Consider the following 16,558-nt stretch of genomic DNA (forward strand, 5'->3'; position numbering starts at 1 on the left):
ATACATCAACAAAAACCGATGGAGAGCAAGACGGCATTTGAAAAAAGTCATGTGATCGCTGTGCGCAGGAACACCATCCAAATCAGTGTTTCACATATGGAAAACTTTGTTACAGCTGTGGTAATATTAATCATCTTTCACGTTATTGTAGAAGTAGAAAGAACAAAAATGAAACAAGTAAATGCTGTGATTGAAGATGAATGTGAGGAATTCTATATAGATGCGCTTTATGAAAATGCTGACATGGAGAAATAAAAGCAGTTGCTGCAGTGTCTGATATGACCAAACAGGAGGCAATTGATGATGAGAAAAAGCAATGGCAGGAAGAGGTTGCTTCAATGCAAACGATAATGAAAGAGACACTGACAGAATATGAGATTCAGTCTAATCACCAGCTAGAGCAAGAAAACACACAGTGGGCACAGTATAAGCAAGAAGTGAAAGCACGTAATGGAATTGAGAAGTTTTATTGAAATGATGAAGTCTCAGCATAAGAAAGAGATTACACAGTTCATTAGATGAAGAAAAGAAGATTTGCATTTCATTACAAATGGAAGTAGAAGAAATTAGGAAAGATACTGTCCAAACAGAAGCAGGGAAGCAGATTGCTGAGGAGGATAGCGTGAACTGCTTACCTGAAATTCCAGATTCTAACCAGGAGATGTGAGAATATACCAAGAGGTTTAGTTGAGATACATGAAGAAAAGCACAAAGCAGAAAAGAAGCACAAGAAGAGTCATGGCATAGATAGCAAAGAGCCAACTTCAGAATTTCAGTTAGCTGATAAGAGATTTGTTTATTAGTTAACGTTGTTATTTGTTTTTCTTTTTAAAGGAAAAAAAGATATGATTCTTCAGAGATTTAGGCTACGTCCACACTAGACCTGATAAATCCGTAACCAAAGCTTTTTCTCTTCATTTTGACCCTCCGTCCATACTGAAAAGGCGTTTCCTCCCCAAAAATCGGAGCTTTTCTAAAACGCTCTCCAGTGTGTGTAAATCTGAAAATGTCAGTTGGGTGATGTAGTGTGCACGGGGTAACTGGAGCTTTTAAAAAATGCTATCATGATATACTGAAACAGGTGGTGGCAGCAGCGCTGCTTTTCATTTTTTTCCTGAAGGCAACCTCCAACACCACAACAACAATGGCGGACACCTTCACGCGTGTTGTTTGTCTACATTAATAGCTTGTTTGGAGTTAAACAAAGGTGTCTACCATGTACATACAGGCAGCATATCTAAGTACAAAAAGCACAATGGCGCCACGGAAACGGAAATAGTATATCATTTCCTCTTCGCTTGTTCTCTGTAGACGTGTCCTACGCATGTCCAGTAGGAGAAGATTTGCCCAAATATTCGTTTTAATGTGGACAGAGGTATTTTCAAATACACCTGGTGTGGACGCCTATCGTTTTTACGCAAAACCAGCGTTTTCAAAATTATCTGGTCTAGTGTGGATGCAGCCTTAGTTAACTGATGCAGAGACAAAACATGTAAGTAATAACAAGGAAACACAAGATCTGTGTCTACCACTTAGAAGGTCTATTTGTGTTTATAAACCCACAGAGAGACTGACAGAGACTTGTTGAATTATGTATTTGTTTTGATTAACGTTGTTAATTGTTTTTTCTTTTTAAGGAAGGGAAGATGTGGTGATATCACGTGCAATGACGTGCCAGTTCCTGATTGGAGAGCACTGAGCATGCGCGGGGTTTGCAGAATATTTCAGCATGTGGCAGGGTTAAGATGCGTCTGTTTATTACTGTAAATTAAAGTTCTCTAATTCTTCCAGAATATGATTCTTAATTGGTAACCCATTGTATGTTTAAATGGAAGTAACCTAACATACATGACCATACATTTTGCTACACTACATTTCATTTGGCACTTCTTTGCCTATTCACCTAATCTGTCTAAGTCCTTCTGCAGACTCCCTGCTTCCTCAATACTACCTGCCTGTCCACCTGTCTTCATATTGTACTCAAACTTGGCCCCAAAGCCATCAATTCCATGATCCAAATCATTAAAATATAAGATGAAAAGTGGTCCCAACACCGACCCCTGCAGAACACCACCAGTCACCAGCAGCCAACCAGAAAAGGCCCCCTTTAATCCCACTCTTTGCCTCCTGCTGGTCACCCAATCCATGCTAGCAGAATCTTTCCTGTAAAATCACATCTAAAGAGTAGAATCGAGTGCAAAGCGGAGTTTTACTTACCATGGATCTTGACATTCTCTTACTGGAGCTGGATCTTTGTTATTCAGTGGTATATAATTAAAAAACTCTCTTAAGTTCAATAAGGCATCAATATCATTTTCAAAAGCCCTGTGTGCAACACCTGCAGCATGAACAACTGAGCATTACTAAAATATACTGCTTAAAATTGGTCAAAGATGTATAATACTTTGAATAATATTTCAAAAGGGGATATTATTGCATCAAGTTAATATAGTTACTAAAGTTTAACTGTTAGACAATCTTTTAAAATCTAACTAATTACAACAAGGCGGTAAAGGTGGATACTGCACTGCATGAATTCTACTGTACAGGTTTAAATCACCATCTCATGTTGAGAGGCTGTTGGACATTCTGTCACAGAAAATTCCCATGATCAGCATAAGTTTCATAAGTTCAATTTGTCAATGCATCTTCTCAATCAGTTCAAATGCAACCCTGTGTTTATACAAAAGAATACTTTTGCTCTTATAGCTGACATAATAAACAACAACATAAAAATAGTTTCTGGGTTTGAAGGCGGGCTGCCTCAAGAAGCAGTGATGGAGCGTCAAAGATTGGAAAAGGCCGTTTCAGTTTCACAGTACTTATTAGCAAATAAAGGTGGCATTTTGACTATATTTTCTATTTAAATATCAGCACCTTTTTTAGTTTTAATCTAAAAACTGATCAGCGATAGTTTACAATTCATGAACTAAAATTTGCCATTCTGTATCACTACTGGCAATTATAAGTGGGGTGGTGTATCCAAATTGGGTTTAACATCTGTGAAGTTAATTATATTTTACTTTGCACATTTTTTCCTTTCTATGGTAAAGCCAGCCCCCCCAGTAAATCATTAAAAAACTCTAGTCTAAAACCTTCTCTATCTCATTGGTTTGGAATAATGATGACTAATTCAGAATCCAAATTAAATCTGTTGTACTAACACTGAATGTCAACATAAACACACAATACAGACAAGAAGTCAGAACTTGCTGATTAACCTAAGGCAGTGGCAGCTCAAGGACACTAGCACAGGAGCTGGTCATTTGGGCCTTCAAACTGCTCATCAATTCAATAGGATGATGGATGATCTGCTCTTGGCCTCAACTTTTCTTCAGTGATAGTTTCCCATCACCCTCAAATGCCCACTCTTTCAAAAACGTATCTACTTCCTCTTTAAGTATCTCAAATGATCTAGTCTTCATAATCTCTGGCACAGAGGATTAGAGAGAGATTTGCAACCCCTTAAGAACAAATCCCTGTACACCTCAATTTTAGACTACACTGCCTTAATTTTGCATTTATGTCCTGTCACTCAAGGTTCTCCCACTCAAGGAATAATCAACATCTACTCTACTATTTCCTGTCAGAATCTTGCATGTTTTAATTAGATAATCCTTTATCCTTTAAATCTCTATTCTTTTCGGTTTAATTTCTTTACTTATTCATAATAGGATAACCCACTGATCTCAGGAACTGGACGGCTGAAGCTCTTTAGAAATGCCAGTGCATCAATTCTTAAATTAAGGGACAAAAACTGCATGATATTCCAGATATTATCTCACCAGTATCCAGTACAATTGTAACAATATTTCTCCATTTTTAAGAATTACCGCCTTTTAATAAAGGCCAACATACCATTTGACTTCCTACCCAATTTTTGTACCTTGAGAAAGACTGCAGATAATTGCCTATTTTAATTTTTCCCCCCACATTACTCCATTTATAAAGCTTTTACCACTCAGTCAGCCCATTTATATCCTATTGCAGAGTCCTAATACCCTTAACTGCCACATGTCCTTCCACCCAGTTTTGTTTAATTTCATTAGCAAATTTCTACCCTTTATCCTTCTTCAAATCATAAATAAATAAATATAAATAAATTGGTGCCCAAGAATTTCCAACCTACAAAAGATCTGCTTATCCTAATATCTGCTATGGGATTTCTAAGATTCAATCCATGCTAATACCCCCCCCCCCATATCATAGCCCCCTATCAAATGCCTTCAAAAATTTCAAATACATTACATCTACTGGTTCCTCTCATCAACTTTGTTTGTTACATCCTCAATGATCAAATACAATTCACCTTTCATACAATGATGTGACTTGATTACAGTAAGGATCTCTCAATGACAAGCAATTTCTTCCTTGATTATAAAGTCCAGTGTCTTGCCAACAACAGAAGCTAAGAGGCCTATAATTACCCAGTTTATTAGTAAACAGTGGAACTATGGAATAGCTTTTGTGGCTCTCCATTCCACTTGGTGAGGTTTTGAAAAACTGCATACAATGGCACCACCATTGCTGCAATCACATCCTATAAAACCTTTAGATGCAGACTATCAAGACATGAAGACTTGTTTGCTTTCAGTCTTATTACAATCGCTATTAATATGCTCTTCCATACGATCTGAAACTAGCCCATAAGAAATCTTTGAGCTGTGACAGTGTCCCTAATGAAGACTGATGCAGGTAAGTATTGATATAAACTCATCAGCCATTTTATCATTGTCCATCATCAAGTCCCAGACTTGCTTCCTCAGGTCCCCAGTTACACATTAGCTACCCCTTCCTTTTTATAAACCCATAGCAGATTTTGCTGGTTGTTTTGATACATTTATCTGTTTTTCCTTATGATCAATTTTCTCTCTCATTAACTTTTGCTACTGCTTCTAGTAAAATTCCCCATCCTCTGGACCAACATGAACCTTTGCTTCCTTGCATGTTCTAGTCTCCTGATCCATATATCTCTTCACCTTCGTTTCCCAGGATCCTGTCAGAAAAATAAACTTGCACCATCCCAGACCTCGACCAGGGACAATAGTCTATTTTCTTGAAAGGCAAGAAATTGCTGTGAGAGATTCAAACCAAAGTAAAGTTCAATTTTCCCTACTATAATTTTTGCTTAAATGCTTTTAGTTATGTAGAAGCAGGTTTAAAGTTTAGGTGTTTTAGTAATTTGTATTTATTAAGCTCAAAGATTTTAATTGTTTAACTGATGAGACAATTTAATATTAAATATTATCACTCTTATATAGTTGCCAAAGTTTGTGAATCCTTTTCAATTATCTGTTTTTCTGCATTAATTATTCATAAAATGTGGTCTGATCTTTATCCAATAATAAACAAACACAGCTGCCTAAACTAATAACACACAAACATTTAATTGTACCTCTTCTCAGCAATACAGAGTACTGTACATCTTTTAAATAAACACAGGCTAGGGTGACGCCTTCAACAAAAGCTATTTGGAGTCAGGTGTTCCAATCAATGTGATGAGATCGGAGGTATGGATTTTAGAGGTGATCTGATTGCATGCACAATGCCTCTATCAAAACAATTTTCAGAGGACCTTAGAAGAAGAATTGTAGAGATGCACAAAGTTGGAAAAGGCTACAAAAGCATTTCTAAAGACCTGTGCAAATCAATCTACAGTAGGAGAAATAGTCTATAAGCAGAGGAAATTCACTGCTGTTGCTAATCTCAATAGGACTAGTCATTCTGCAAGGATCACACCAAGAGTACAACGTGTAATGTTGAAGGAGGTGAAAAAGATCCCAAGGGTAACAGCAAAAGACCTGCATAAATCTCTAGAACTTGCTAAGGTCAATGTTCATGTGTGCACTAAAAGAAAAATACTCCTTTCAGGGTGTTCATTGAAGAACACCACTGAGAAAGCCACTGCTCTCCAAAAAAAGCAAAAACTACCTAGACGTTCTACAACACTTCTGGGACAATGTTCTGTGGACAGATGAGACAAAATTTGACCTTCCTGGCAGAAATGCACACTGCTGTCTTTGGAGGAAATAGGGCACTCCATACCAACACCAAAACCTCATCCCAACTGTGAAGCATGGTGAAGGAGTATCATGATTTGGGGCCATGTTGTTGCCTCAGGGCCTGGACAGCTTACAATTGTTCAGGGAACAATGAGTTCAAAATTGTAACAAGACCTTTTACTGGAGACTGTCAAGATGGCTGTCTATCACTTGAAGCTTAACAGAAGTTGGATGATGCATCAAGACAATGATCGAAATCACAAGAATACATCAGCAACAGAATAGTTTAAAAAGAAAAAAAATTGTGTTTTGGAATGGTCAAGTCAGAGCCCAGACCTTAACCCAATTGAGAAGCTGTGGCATGACCTGAAGAGGCTGTTCGTGCAAGGAATCTCAGAGATATTGATGAATTGAAACATTTTTTTAATGGAGGAAAAGTCTAAACTTCCTCCTCGCCATTGTGAAAGTCTGATCAGCAGCTATAGGAAATGTTTGGAGATTATTGCTGCTAAAGGAGGTTCTACCAGTTATTAAATACAAGGGTTCACACACTTTTTCCAGCCTGGATTGTGAATAATTAAACGTGCAATAAAGACATGCAAATTATAATTGCTTGTGTGTTATTAGTTTAGGCAGATTGTGTTAGTCTATTATTGTGTCTTAGATGAAGATCAGACCACATTTTTTGGGTAATTAATGCAGAAAACCAGATTAAATGCAAAGGGTTCATAAACTTTTTCTTACAACTGTATATAAATAAAGTTAAAAGACTAGACTTAAGGAGTAAACAGTACCAACCTGAAGATCCTTCAACATGAGCAATGCAAGTCTCTGGTTCATTTGTTTATTTACTGTTTACTGTTATGGGTTGTTTCGCTAACTGAATAGATGGTAATATGGTTCTGATTTTTTGTAAATCGTAGAAAGACAAGTCCAGGAAAAAGTGGGACCATAGTTTTAATTTAAGTAATGATTAAGATGAAATATTGGAAAACTGCTGTGCTCACTTAGAAAGTATATCTTCAGGAACATCATCAAGATGTTTTCTAGACAACACAGAAAATGCTGGAGATATTCAGGTCAGGTAGCATCTGGAGATTGAGAAACAAAATTAACATTTCAGGTCAATGAACTGTCATGTTTCTCTCTATAGATGCTTTGACATGCATTATGTGCAGCATTTTGTGTTTTCATTTAAAATTTTCAGCATCTGCAGATTCTTTTCTAGAAAATGCAATGCTTTTTCTAATTTAATCAAATTATTTAATGTTCCTTCAGGGTCCTTTATAAAATACCTGTTATTCTGTATGGCAGAAGATGAATTCAGTAGTTCAGCACTTGCAGCACACTAAGAATTGACTTAAATGTCCCCAGGCAATAAATTGTCGATGGATTTTCACCTGCTTGGAATACAGCTACCAGCATCATTTTCTTTGCTCTTTAAAATCTTCTTTGCTGATATAAGTGTAGGCATTGGGAGTGATAATTACAAGCGTGTATCTGCTTTATACTTTCCTCTCAATTTTTCTCCCAGTAAATGCCCATTACTGAGATGAAGTTGGCTGATTTTATAATTTTATTTTATTTTAGAGATACAGCCCTTCCAGCCTAACGAGCTGGTGCCACCCAATTATACCAATGTGACAAATTAACCTACCAACCTGCAAGCCTTTGGTACATGGGAGGAAACTGGAGCACCCAGAGTAAACCCAAGTGGTGAAAACTTCTTATAGAGAGTGGTGGGAATTGAATCCAGATTGCCAGCAAGCGCAATGATACTGTTACACTAACCACTATGCTGTCATACTTGCTTGCTTTCACTTTTTTTTGAAATGCAAAACAATAACAGACATCCAGTGCCCGAGCCAGACTGGATTGAAAAAAGGTCAGAGTCTTAGCCATTTTCTTCCCTTGCTTTCCATTAACATTTCATCTGATCTTATTGCTTTATCTATCTTTAAAGATACTGAATTGCTTAATATTATTTCTTGCAACTAACACAAAATGCGGGAGAAACTCGGGTCTGGCAACATCTATGGAGGGTAATGAACAGTCAAAGTATGGACTGACACCAGGAAAGAAGGCAGGGAATACCCAGTATCAGAAGCTGGGAGAAGGCGGAGCACGAGTTGGCAGGTGATAGTGAATGCAGGTGAGGGGGAGAAAAGGGAATGATTAAGAGAAGCTGAGAGGTTATGGGTGGAAGAGGCAAAAACACTGATGAAGAAGGAATCTGATAGGAGAGGACAGTAGACTATGGAATAAAAGAAAGAAGGTGGAAAACAGGGAAGGTAGGTAGGTGATGGGCAGATTGTGAAGGAAGGGAGGGGAAAGAGAAAGAGAGGGTGGGGACAGACAGGAGTTGTTACTGAAGTTAGATAAATCAGTGTTGGTTCTGTCAGATTGGAGACTATGAAGAAAGAATAAAGTTTAAAGTAAATTTTAATTATCAAAGTACATATGTCACCATATACAACCCTAAGTTTCATTTTATTGTGGACATACTCAAGAATTTATAGAATAATAACCAGAACAGAATCAATGAAAGACCACCCAACTATTCAACCAGAGTGCAGAAAACAACAATGTGCATATAAAAAAACAAATAAATAAGCAATAAATATCAAGAACATGAGTTGGAGAGTCCTTAAAAGTGGGAACAGTTCAATAATGGGGCAAATGAAGTTGAGTGAAGTTACCTCTTTTGGTTCAAGAGCTTGATGGTTGAGGGGTAATAACTGTTTCTGACCTGGTGGTGCGAGTCCTGTGGCTCTTGTACCTTCAGCAAGAAGAGAGCATGTCCTGAGAGGGCAGGGGCGGTGGGGGGGAGGGGGGGGGGGAAGACATGTTCCTGATGATGGATGCTACTTTCCTGCAACAGCATTGCATGTATGAGGTTTTGCTCCTGTAATTTATGTCTGGCTTCAATTCCACTTCCCATCAGTGTGAGAATGGGAAATGAAATTAAAATGGTTGGATACTAGGAGATGCTGGTTGTTACTGCAGACAGAGCAAAGGTGCTCAATAAAGTGATCCCTCAATCTGTGTCAGATCTCACTGAGGTAGAGGAAGCCACACTGGGAGCAGCAGCTACAATAAGCAACCCAGAGCAGTAAAGTTCTGCCTTCCCTGGAAAGTCTGTTGAGAGCCTGAATAGTAGTGAGAGAAGTAGTGTCGAAGGAGGTCTAACACTTAGCATAGTGGCTGGGATAAATGTGTGAAGGGGAAATCAGTGTTTGTTGTAGGTTTGGATCATGGATAGTTCCACATAGCCAACAAAAGGTAGGCGTAGCTGGCACTCATACAAGTACCTGTGGCCACAACTTTGGTCTAGAGGAAATGGAAGGAGCTGAAAGAGTTGTTAATGGCGAGTACCAATTCTGGCAGGTGGAGGAGAGTGGTGATAAGGGAGAACGAGTTGGGTCTGTTATTAAGAAAACAGAAAGAAGCTCATGTGTCTAACATTATTTTTCACTGTTTAATACCTGCAGCATTTTTTGTAACTCCTAATCTACAATATCTGGATCACTCATTGTTTTTTGTGGTGACAGAAGTATATATTAATAACCATACCCTATCTTTCTACTTCCACAAACATTAATCCTTTGGATTTATAATTAAATTTTACTGTTTCACTCTCTAGATATTTCCAAATGGTGTTTAGGCTTTCTTTGGTGTTAACTTACCAGTACCATATTTTTGCTTCCCTGATTTCCTTTTTACTTTTGCCACTACACTTTGATATTGAAAAGCCATCCTGAAAAGTTTCACCAACTTTGAGAGTTAGAAAGAAATTTTCCAGATTTCTACCCATATTTTTTTTACATCTGCCTTTTCACCAAGACATTAGGTCAATAATTCCTGCAACAAGGATGGAATGTGATATATGTGTCCAGGAACGATTCCTGATACAATACGTAGACAGGCCGACTAGAGGAGAGGCCATCTGGTATCAAGTGTCAGATATTTTGATGGGTAAGCATCTCGGAGACAACTTGCACAACTCCCTGTCTTTACCACTGCCTTGGAAAGGGATTGGAGCAAACAGTATGGGAAAGTATTTAATTAGGGGTGGGGGAATTACCCTATTAGGAAAGAATGTGAGAGCATAAACTGGAGCAGATGTACTGCATGGAATGCACCATGGAAATGTGGAGGTTGTTTAGGGAGTACTTGCATGGGGATTATCAATAGGTTTGTCTCATTTAGGCAGGGTAAGGACAGTAGAGTAAAGGAATAATGGTTGACAAGAGATGTGGAACATCTAGTCAAGTGGAAGCAAAAAACTTACTTAAGGTTTAGGAAACAAGGATCAAGACAAGGCTCTATAGGAGGGATTCTTAAATGGGGTTCAATGGAACCCTAGGGTTCTGCAAGAGATTGTGATGAAAAAGAAAACGTTTTTTTTTAACTTCATGCATCATGCGATGCTAAGGCTTGCAGTGGTAGGTAGTAATCAAGCACCCCCATTAGCAATCTCGTTAAGAGTTCTCCCAGCCCAGTATGGCAGTGCATAGTAGACGGTGTTTATTTCTTCTGAATAATTTCACTGCACCAGTGCAACAACAGACACAAAAAAAGTCCATCTTTACAATGAAAACTACTTATCAACATGTGCTGGTGATCTAAATTGTCTTATTTCATCGTGCCTAGTCTGTGGCAAACAATTTACAAATGCAGCAATGGCTCCAGCAAAATTGAAAAGACACTTAACTACAAATCACAGCCATATGACAGGTAAAAGTGCTGATTATTTTAAGTGGCAATTAGAATCTCAAAACAGAGGAAAGCTTTTGTTAATAAAGTCAAGAAAGGTTCGCTGAAGTTCATTCTCTACTCAAAAGAGCATTAACAATTATTTTTGGATTATTATACCTACTGATCATACTAACGTATCATGAGCTGTAGATATACTAATTTTTATGCATGGATTCCCTGAGATCTGAAAATTATTTCAAGGGTTCCTCCTGGGAAAAAGGTTAAGAAGAGCTTAGAGAATTACAAGGTAGTGAGGAAAGAGCTGAAGAATGGACTTTGGAGAGCTACAAAGGGGCATGAGTAGGCCTACTAGAGTGAGGGTAGGACCAATCAGGAATAGAAGAGAAAAAATGAGTCTAGCTTGGAGGATATAGGTGAGAATACATAATTAATACTTTTCTTCAGTACTCACCAATGAGAGGGGCTTTAATGTTTGTGAGGACAACATAAGAGGCCAAGATGTTATTACATTTCAACATTAAGAGGACGTACTGAAACTTTTGAAAAACATTAGGATAGTTAAGACCCTGCTGCCATACAGGATATACCCCAGGTTACCACAAGAAACAAGGAAAGAACTGTTGGCAATGATCATAGCATCCCCACTGAATGCAGAAGTAGTAACGGATGATGGGAGGGTGAGAAATGTTATTCCTTTGTTCAAGAAAGGCAGTAGAAACATAGAAACATAGAAAATAGGTGCAGGAGTAGGCCATTCGGCCCTTCGAGCCTGCACCGCCATTCAGTATGATCATGGCTGATCATCCAACTCAGAACCCTGTATCTGCTTTCTCTCCATACCCCCTGATCCCTTTAGCCACAAGGGCCAAATCTAACTCCCTCTTAAATATAGCCAATGAACTGCCTCAACTGTTTCCTGTGGCAGAGAATTCCACAGATTCACTACTCTCTGTGTGAAGAAGTTTTTCCTCATCTCGGTCCTAAAAGGCTTCCCCTTTATCCTTAAACTGTGACCCCTCGTTCTGGACTTCCCCAACATCGGAAACAATCTTCCTGCATCTAGCCTGTCCAATCCCTTTAGAATTTTATACGTTTCAATAAGATTCCCCCTCAATCTTCTAAATTCCAGTGAGTATAAGCCTAGTCGATCCAGTCTTTCTTCATATGAAAGTCCTGCCATCCCAGGAATCAATCTGGTGAACCTTCAGGGATAACCTCAGGAATTATGGACTAATGAGCCTTACTTCAGTGGTGGGCAAATTATTGGAGAAGATTCTTGGATGGGATTTATGTGCATCTGAGGAATCATAGACTGATTAGGAATAATCTACATGGCTTTGTGAATGGCAGTTCATGCCTCACCAGATTGAATGAATTCCCTGAGGACGCGACAGAGCACATTGACAAAATAGTGGATGTGGTGCATATGGATCATAGTAAGGCATGTGATAAGGCTCTCCAAGGTAGGCCAATTTAAAAGACAGGGCATGGGAACCAGGATAACATGGTTGTGTGGATACAGTACTTACATGTCATTAGAAAGCAGAGGGTGGTTCAAAATGCAGCATATTCTGCCTGGAGGTCAATGACCAGTGGTGTTCTGCAAGGATCTGTCCCGAGTCCCCTGCTCTTTGTGATTATTATAAATGACTTAGATGAGGAAGTGGAAGAGTAGGTTAAGTTTGTAGATAACATTAAAGTTGGTTGAGTTGTGGATAGTGTAAAGGGATATTGTAAGCTATTGAAAGGATGCAGAACTGGGCTGAGAACTGGCAGATGGAGTTCAATCTGGAAAAATATGAAGTGATTCACTTTGGAAGGTCAAATTTGAAAGCAGAACACAGGGTTACAGCAGGATTCTAAGCAAGAGCAGAAACAGAGGGATTTGGAGTCCCAGGTCCATAGATCTCTCAAGGTTGCCATGCAAGTTGAAAAGGATTGTTAAGAAGACAATGGTGTGTTGGCCTTCATTAGTCGGGGGACTGAGTTCAAAAACCATAAGGAATGCCCTTGAACAGAAAATCTCAAAAACAGTAGTGGAGATGGCCTAATAAATCATAGGAAAAGCTCTCCCCACCATTGAACATATCTACATGGAGTGTTGTCGTAAGAAAGCAACATCTATCATCAGGACCCCTACCATCCAGGCCGTGCTCTCTTCTTGCTGCTGCCACCAGCAGAAGGCACAGGCACCTCAGGACTCACATCACCAGGTTCAGGAACAGTTATTACCCCTCAACCATCAAGTTCTTGAACCAAAGAGGGTAACTTCACTCAACCTACATGCCCCATCCCTGAACTGTTTCCACAACCTATGGGCTCACTTTCTAGGACTCATCTCATGTTCTCGATATTTACTGCTTATTTATTCAGTTTTTTTCTTTTGTATTTGCACACATTGTCTACCCTGTTGGGTGTGGTCTTTTATTGATTCTATTATTGTTATTGGAGTTATTGAATATGTCTGCAAGAATATGAATCTCAGGGTTGTATATGGTGACATACATGTACTTTGATAATAACTGTACTCAGAACCTGGAATACTGTGTTCAGTCCTGGTTGCATTATTATACAGTAGGAAGGACGTGAAATCTTTAGAGAGGGTGCAGAGATTTAGCAAGATACTGCCTGGATTAGAGGGCATATCTTGTGAGGATAGATTGAGTGAGCCAGGGCTTTTCTCTCTGGAGTGTAAAATGATGACAGACATTGCTAGAAGTATACAAAATTATGATAAAAATAGATCAAGTGAATAGCAAGAGACATTTTCTCAGGGCAGAAATGGCTAATACAAGGGAGAATAATCTTAAGGTGATGGGAGGAAAGTCTATCTAGGTAAGCTTTTCTTTAAAAAATTGTTGAGTGAGCGAGTGGAACTCAATGCTAAGGATGGTGGTAGAGGCAGATACATTAGGGGCATTTAGGAAACTCAGGCAGAAGGGATGATAGAGAAGTGGAGGGCAATGTTGGAGGGAAAAGTTTTTATTGATCTTAGAGTAGAACAAAAGGCTGACACAATATTGTGAGCCCAAGGCCAGTACTGTGCTATAATGCGCAAACACGAGGAAATCTGCAGATGCTGGAAATTGAAACAACAACACACACAAAATGCTGGTAGAACACAGCAGGGCAGGCAGCATCGATAGGGAGAAGCGCTGTCAACGTTTCGGGCCAAGACCCTTTGGAGTCCTGAAGTGAAGGGTCCAAAGTGAATCAGGGTCTCGGCCCAAAATGTCGACAGTGCTTCTCCCTATTGATGCTGCCTGGCCTGCTGTGTTCTACCAGCATTTTGTGTGGACTGTGCTATAATGTTCTTTATGACAGTATGATGGGGACTGAAGAGAACAGACTGCTTTCTCTTACTGAAGTGTTTTCTAACATGATTAATGGATACAGTTATTGGGTATGATCGAAAAACCCTTTATACAGCACCCTGCAAATAAGTCACATACCTTTTAATTTGTTCCTCAAGTTCCAAAAAATAATTACATTTTTAGATTAGAAAATTACATTAGAAAACATTGATTTGCAGTATTGTGCAAATACACCAAATATTTGGCATCTTTATAAATATTTCATCCTCAATCCTAGAGTTCAAGGACCCCACTCTGCTCAAGTCAGTAGTTGAATTTACCCCCTTCCTGAAAATAAGTGATAGAACATAATTGAAACAGAGTTACATCTTCCTCTTGCAAATTCTAGAGCAAGTTATTTTGTGCCACTGCAGTTAATTCCTAAAGTGAATAACTATGCACTAAATCTTAATCAGTATATAAATTCAAATGAAGTAAAATTTGAACAGATTCTTCAAACACAAATTTCCATAAAATGATCAATACTCAAAGGGGTAAATAAATAACAATCCCAATGCAGAAATTAAATAAGTTCAACCAGCACATTTCAAATGCAAAATATTGATCATTTAATACACATTCTACTTTCTAAAAATCATCTCACCTGAAACTGCAGTGTGGGTTTTTGCACCACCAAGGTCTTCCTGAGTCACATCCTCGTTTGTAACAGATTTTACCACATCTGGCCCAGTAATGAACAAGTAAGAGGTGCCCTGCAAAACCACAACACTGCTCTAATGGGAGTCAATTCTGATAAACAAATGAGCAGCATAAATTCTGTACGTGTATGTTTATTTTAAGAAAAAGACCTGGTACAAACAGAATTTTCTATTTAAGATCAGATATTTCACTTTCTGTTAAAGTCATATACTCACTTGATAATATGAAGTACTCCTAAAAACGAAGAAGTCAGTATGACTAAACCACAAAACATGGAGAAAGGTGTTTTAAAAGTAAAGAGCTGGGTGGATGACATCATTAATAAATTGGAGCCAGAAAAAAAAAAATCTGTTTTTACTCCAAATCAAATTCTAAGCCATAATTCAAAAGGAAATAAATTTTGTTGCTTTTCACAAAATACCCAATTCCCAAAATGTTACCTTTCCTTTGAATTCATGAGACAGTGGCACAGAGGCAGAAAGAAAGGTAACAATTACAGAAAATTATGCAAGAATTTCTCTAATTGCAGTTGCTATAGGGTTTCATGTTAATGACGTGAAGGACCAAGAACACACTTCCAAAATGACCCTCCAATCCAGGCCACTGCTTGGTGCATGGCAAAACATTTCATTTCTCCTTCCAGAAGCTACTTGGGGAAGTTCTGTGACTAACTGGCCAAAGGAGGAAGAAGGCCGTGTGACATTTTCACAGTCTGTCACGCTGAGGATCTTTGGTAACTTGTAGATTAAGAAACAGTGACTTTAGGCCATCCAGTCCTTTTGAGGGTAGTAGTCCCAAAAGCATTGACTTGAGGTGAAGCTATACTCAGCCCATCTGACTGGGTAGGCTCTGATCTTTCAGAAAAATTTGAAGGTAAGGTCTTGGCAAGAAGTATGTCAATCTACAAATGTATCATCAACCCAATCTACAAAACAAAGAAAGGAAAATGTACAAGTATCAGGAATACAACTGTTATGTACCCCGTAACTGGGTCACTTACCAGCAAAGATAGGGAGGTCCGTTGAGGTCTGATGGTACTATTTTTAACAGTATTTATTGATAAAAATACACAAAAATAATATCAATGCAAACATACAGATAATATACGTCGTCAATACTAAATTTAAAAGCGCAGGTATAATAGTAATTGATAAGGAATAGCTCTATCGTTGTCTAGGGGATAATGTGTTGTCCGATGGAAATATAAAAGTCACTTTAGTTCATTCAAGCTGCAGCTTTTTGGTTGGAGAGAAAGACGGGTTAAAACTTGCCCATTCCTTTTATGATGTCAATCCTTAGAGTCGTTGGGAGTTGATTTCCCCTTTGTTAGCTAAAAACCGTTCTTTCATGGTAAAGGCACACCGATTCCGGGGCAAATGGAAACAGACGCACGTGGCCTTCCCACCGGCTTTTGCTATTACGGGATCGCTAGTGTTTCTTCTGGTGCGTCTGAGGGGCTGTTCCCACAGACCCTCTTTTATCCTGACTCATAGGGTCTCAGATGTCAATCAGGTTGGGATGATGCAATCCCTCCACCAACCCCCCCCCCCCCCTCAGTTCATTGCCTGGGGGCTTCGATGCATCGTACAGGATTCAATACACAAGTCCGTTTCCAAGAGACAATAGCCAGTATCAATGGCTCCGTCTTTCGGAGGCCAGGACACATTCCAACTCTTTGTGGATTCTGCATGTCTTTCTCTCATTTCCTGGGTCTCCTGAACTGACTCAATAGTGATCTTGCGATTCTCAAAAAGAAGGGGGCTACCCTGCACCCTTCGGCCCCTCAGAGCTGTGGCACATTTGTAACACAACTCATTATTTTGC

At 38.9% G+C, this 16,558-nt stretch overlaps 1 protein-coding gene across 2 annotated transcripts in view; it reads right to left on the reverse strand.

Moving 5' to 3' along the window:
- pccb (propionyl-CoA carboxylase subunit beta) overlaps nucleotides 1-16,558 on the reverse strand; it is a 76,621-nt gene that overhangs the window by 19,639 nt on the left and 40,424 nt on the right. For both annotated transcript variants that reach the window (XM_059948898.1, XM_059948889.1), the window contains exons 7-8: nucleotides 14,679-14,787; nucleotides 2,218-2,338 (exon numbers count right to left, since the gene is read on the reverse strand). In XM_059948898.1, coding sequence (XP_059804881.1) covers nucleotides 2,218-2,338; nucleotides 14,679-14,787 — 230 coding nt within the window. The remainder of the gene's footprint in view (nucleotides 1-2,217; nucleotides 2,339-14,678; nucleotides 14,788-16,558) is intronic.

The sequence above is a fragment of the Hypanus sabinus genome, chromosome 2 (assembly GCF_030144855.1).
Source record: "Hypanus sabinus isolate sHypSab1 chromosome 2, sHypSab1.hap1, whole genome shotgun sequence".
Taxonomy (NCBI): domain Eukaryota; kingdom Metazoa; phylum Chordata; class Chondrichthyes; order Myliobatiformes; family Dasyatidae; genus Hypanus; species Hypanus sabinus.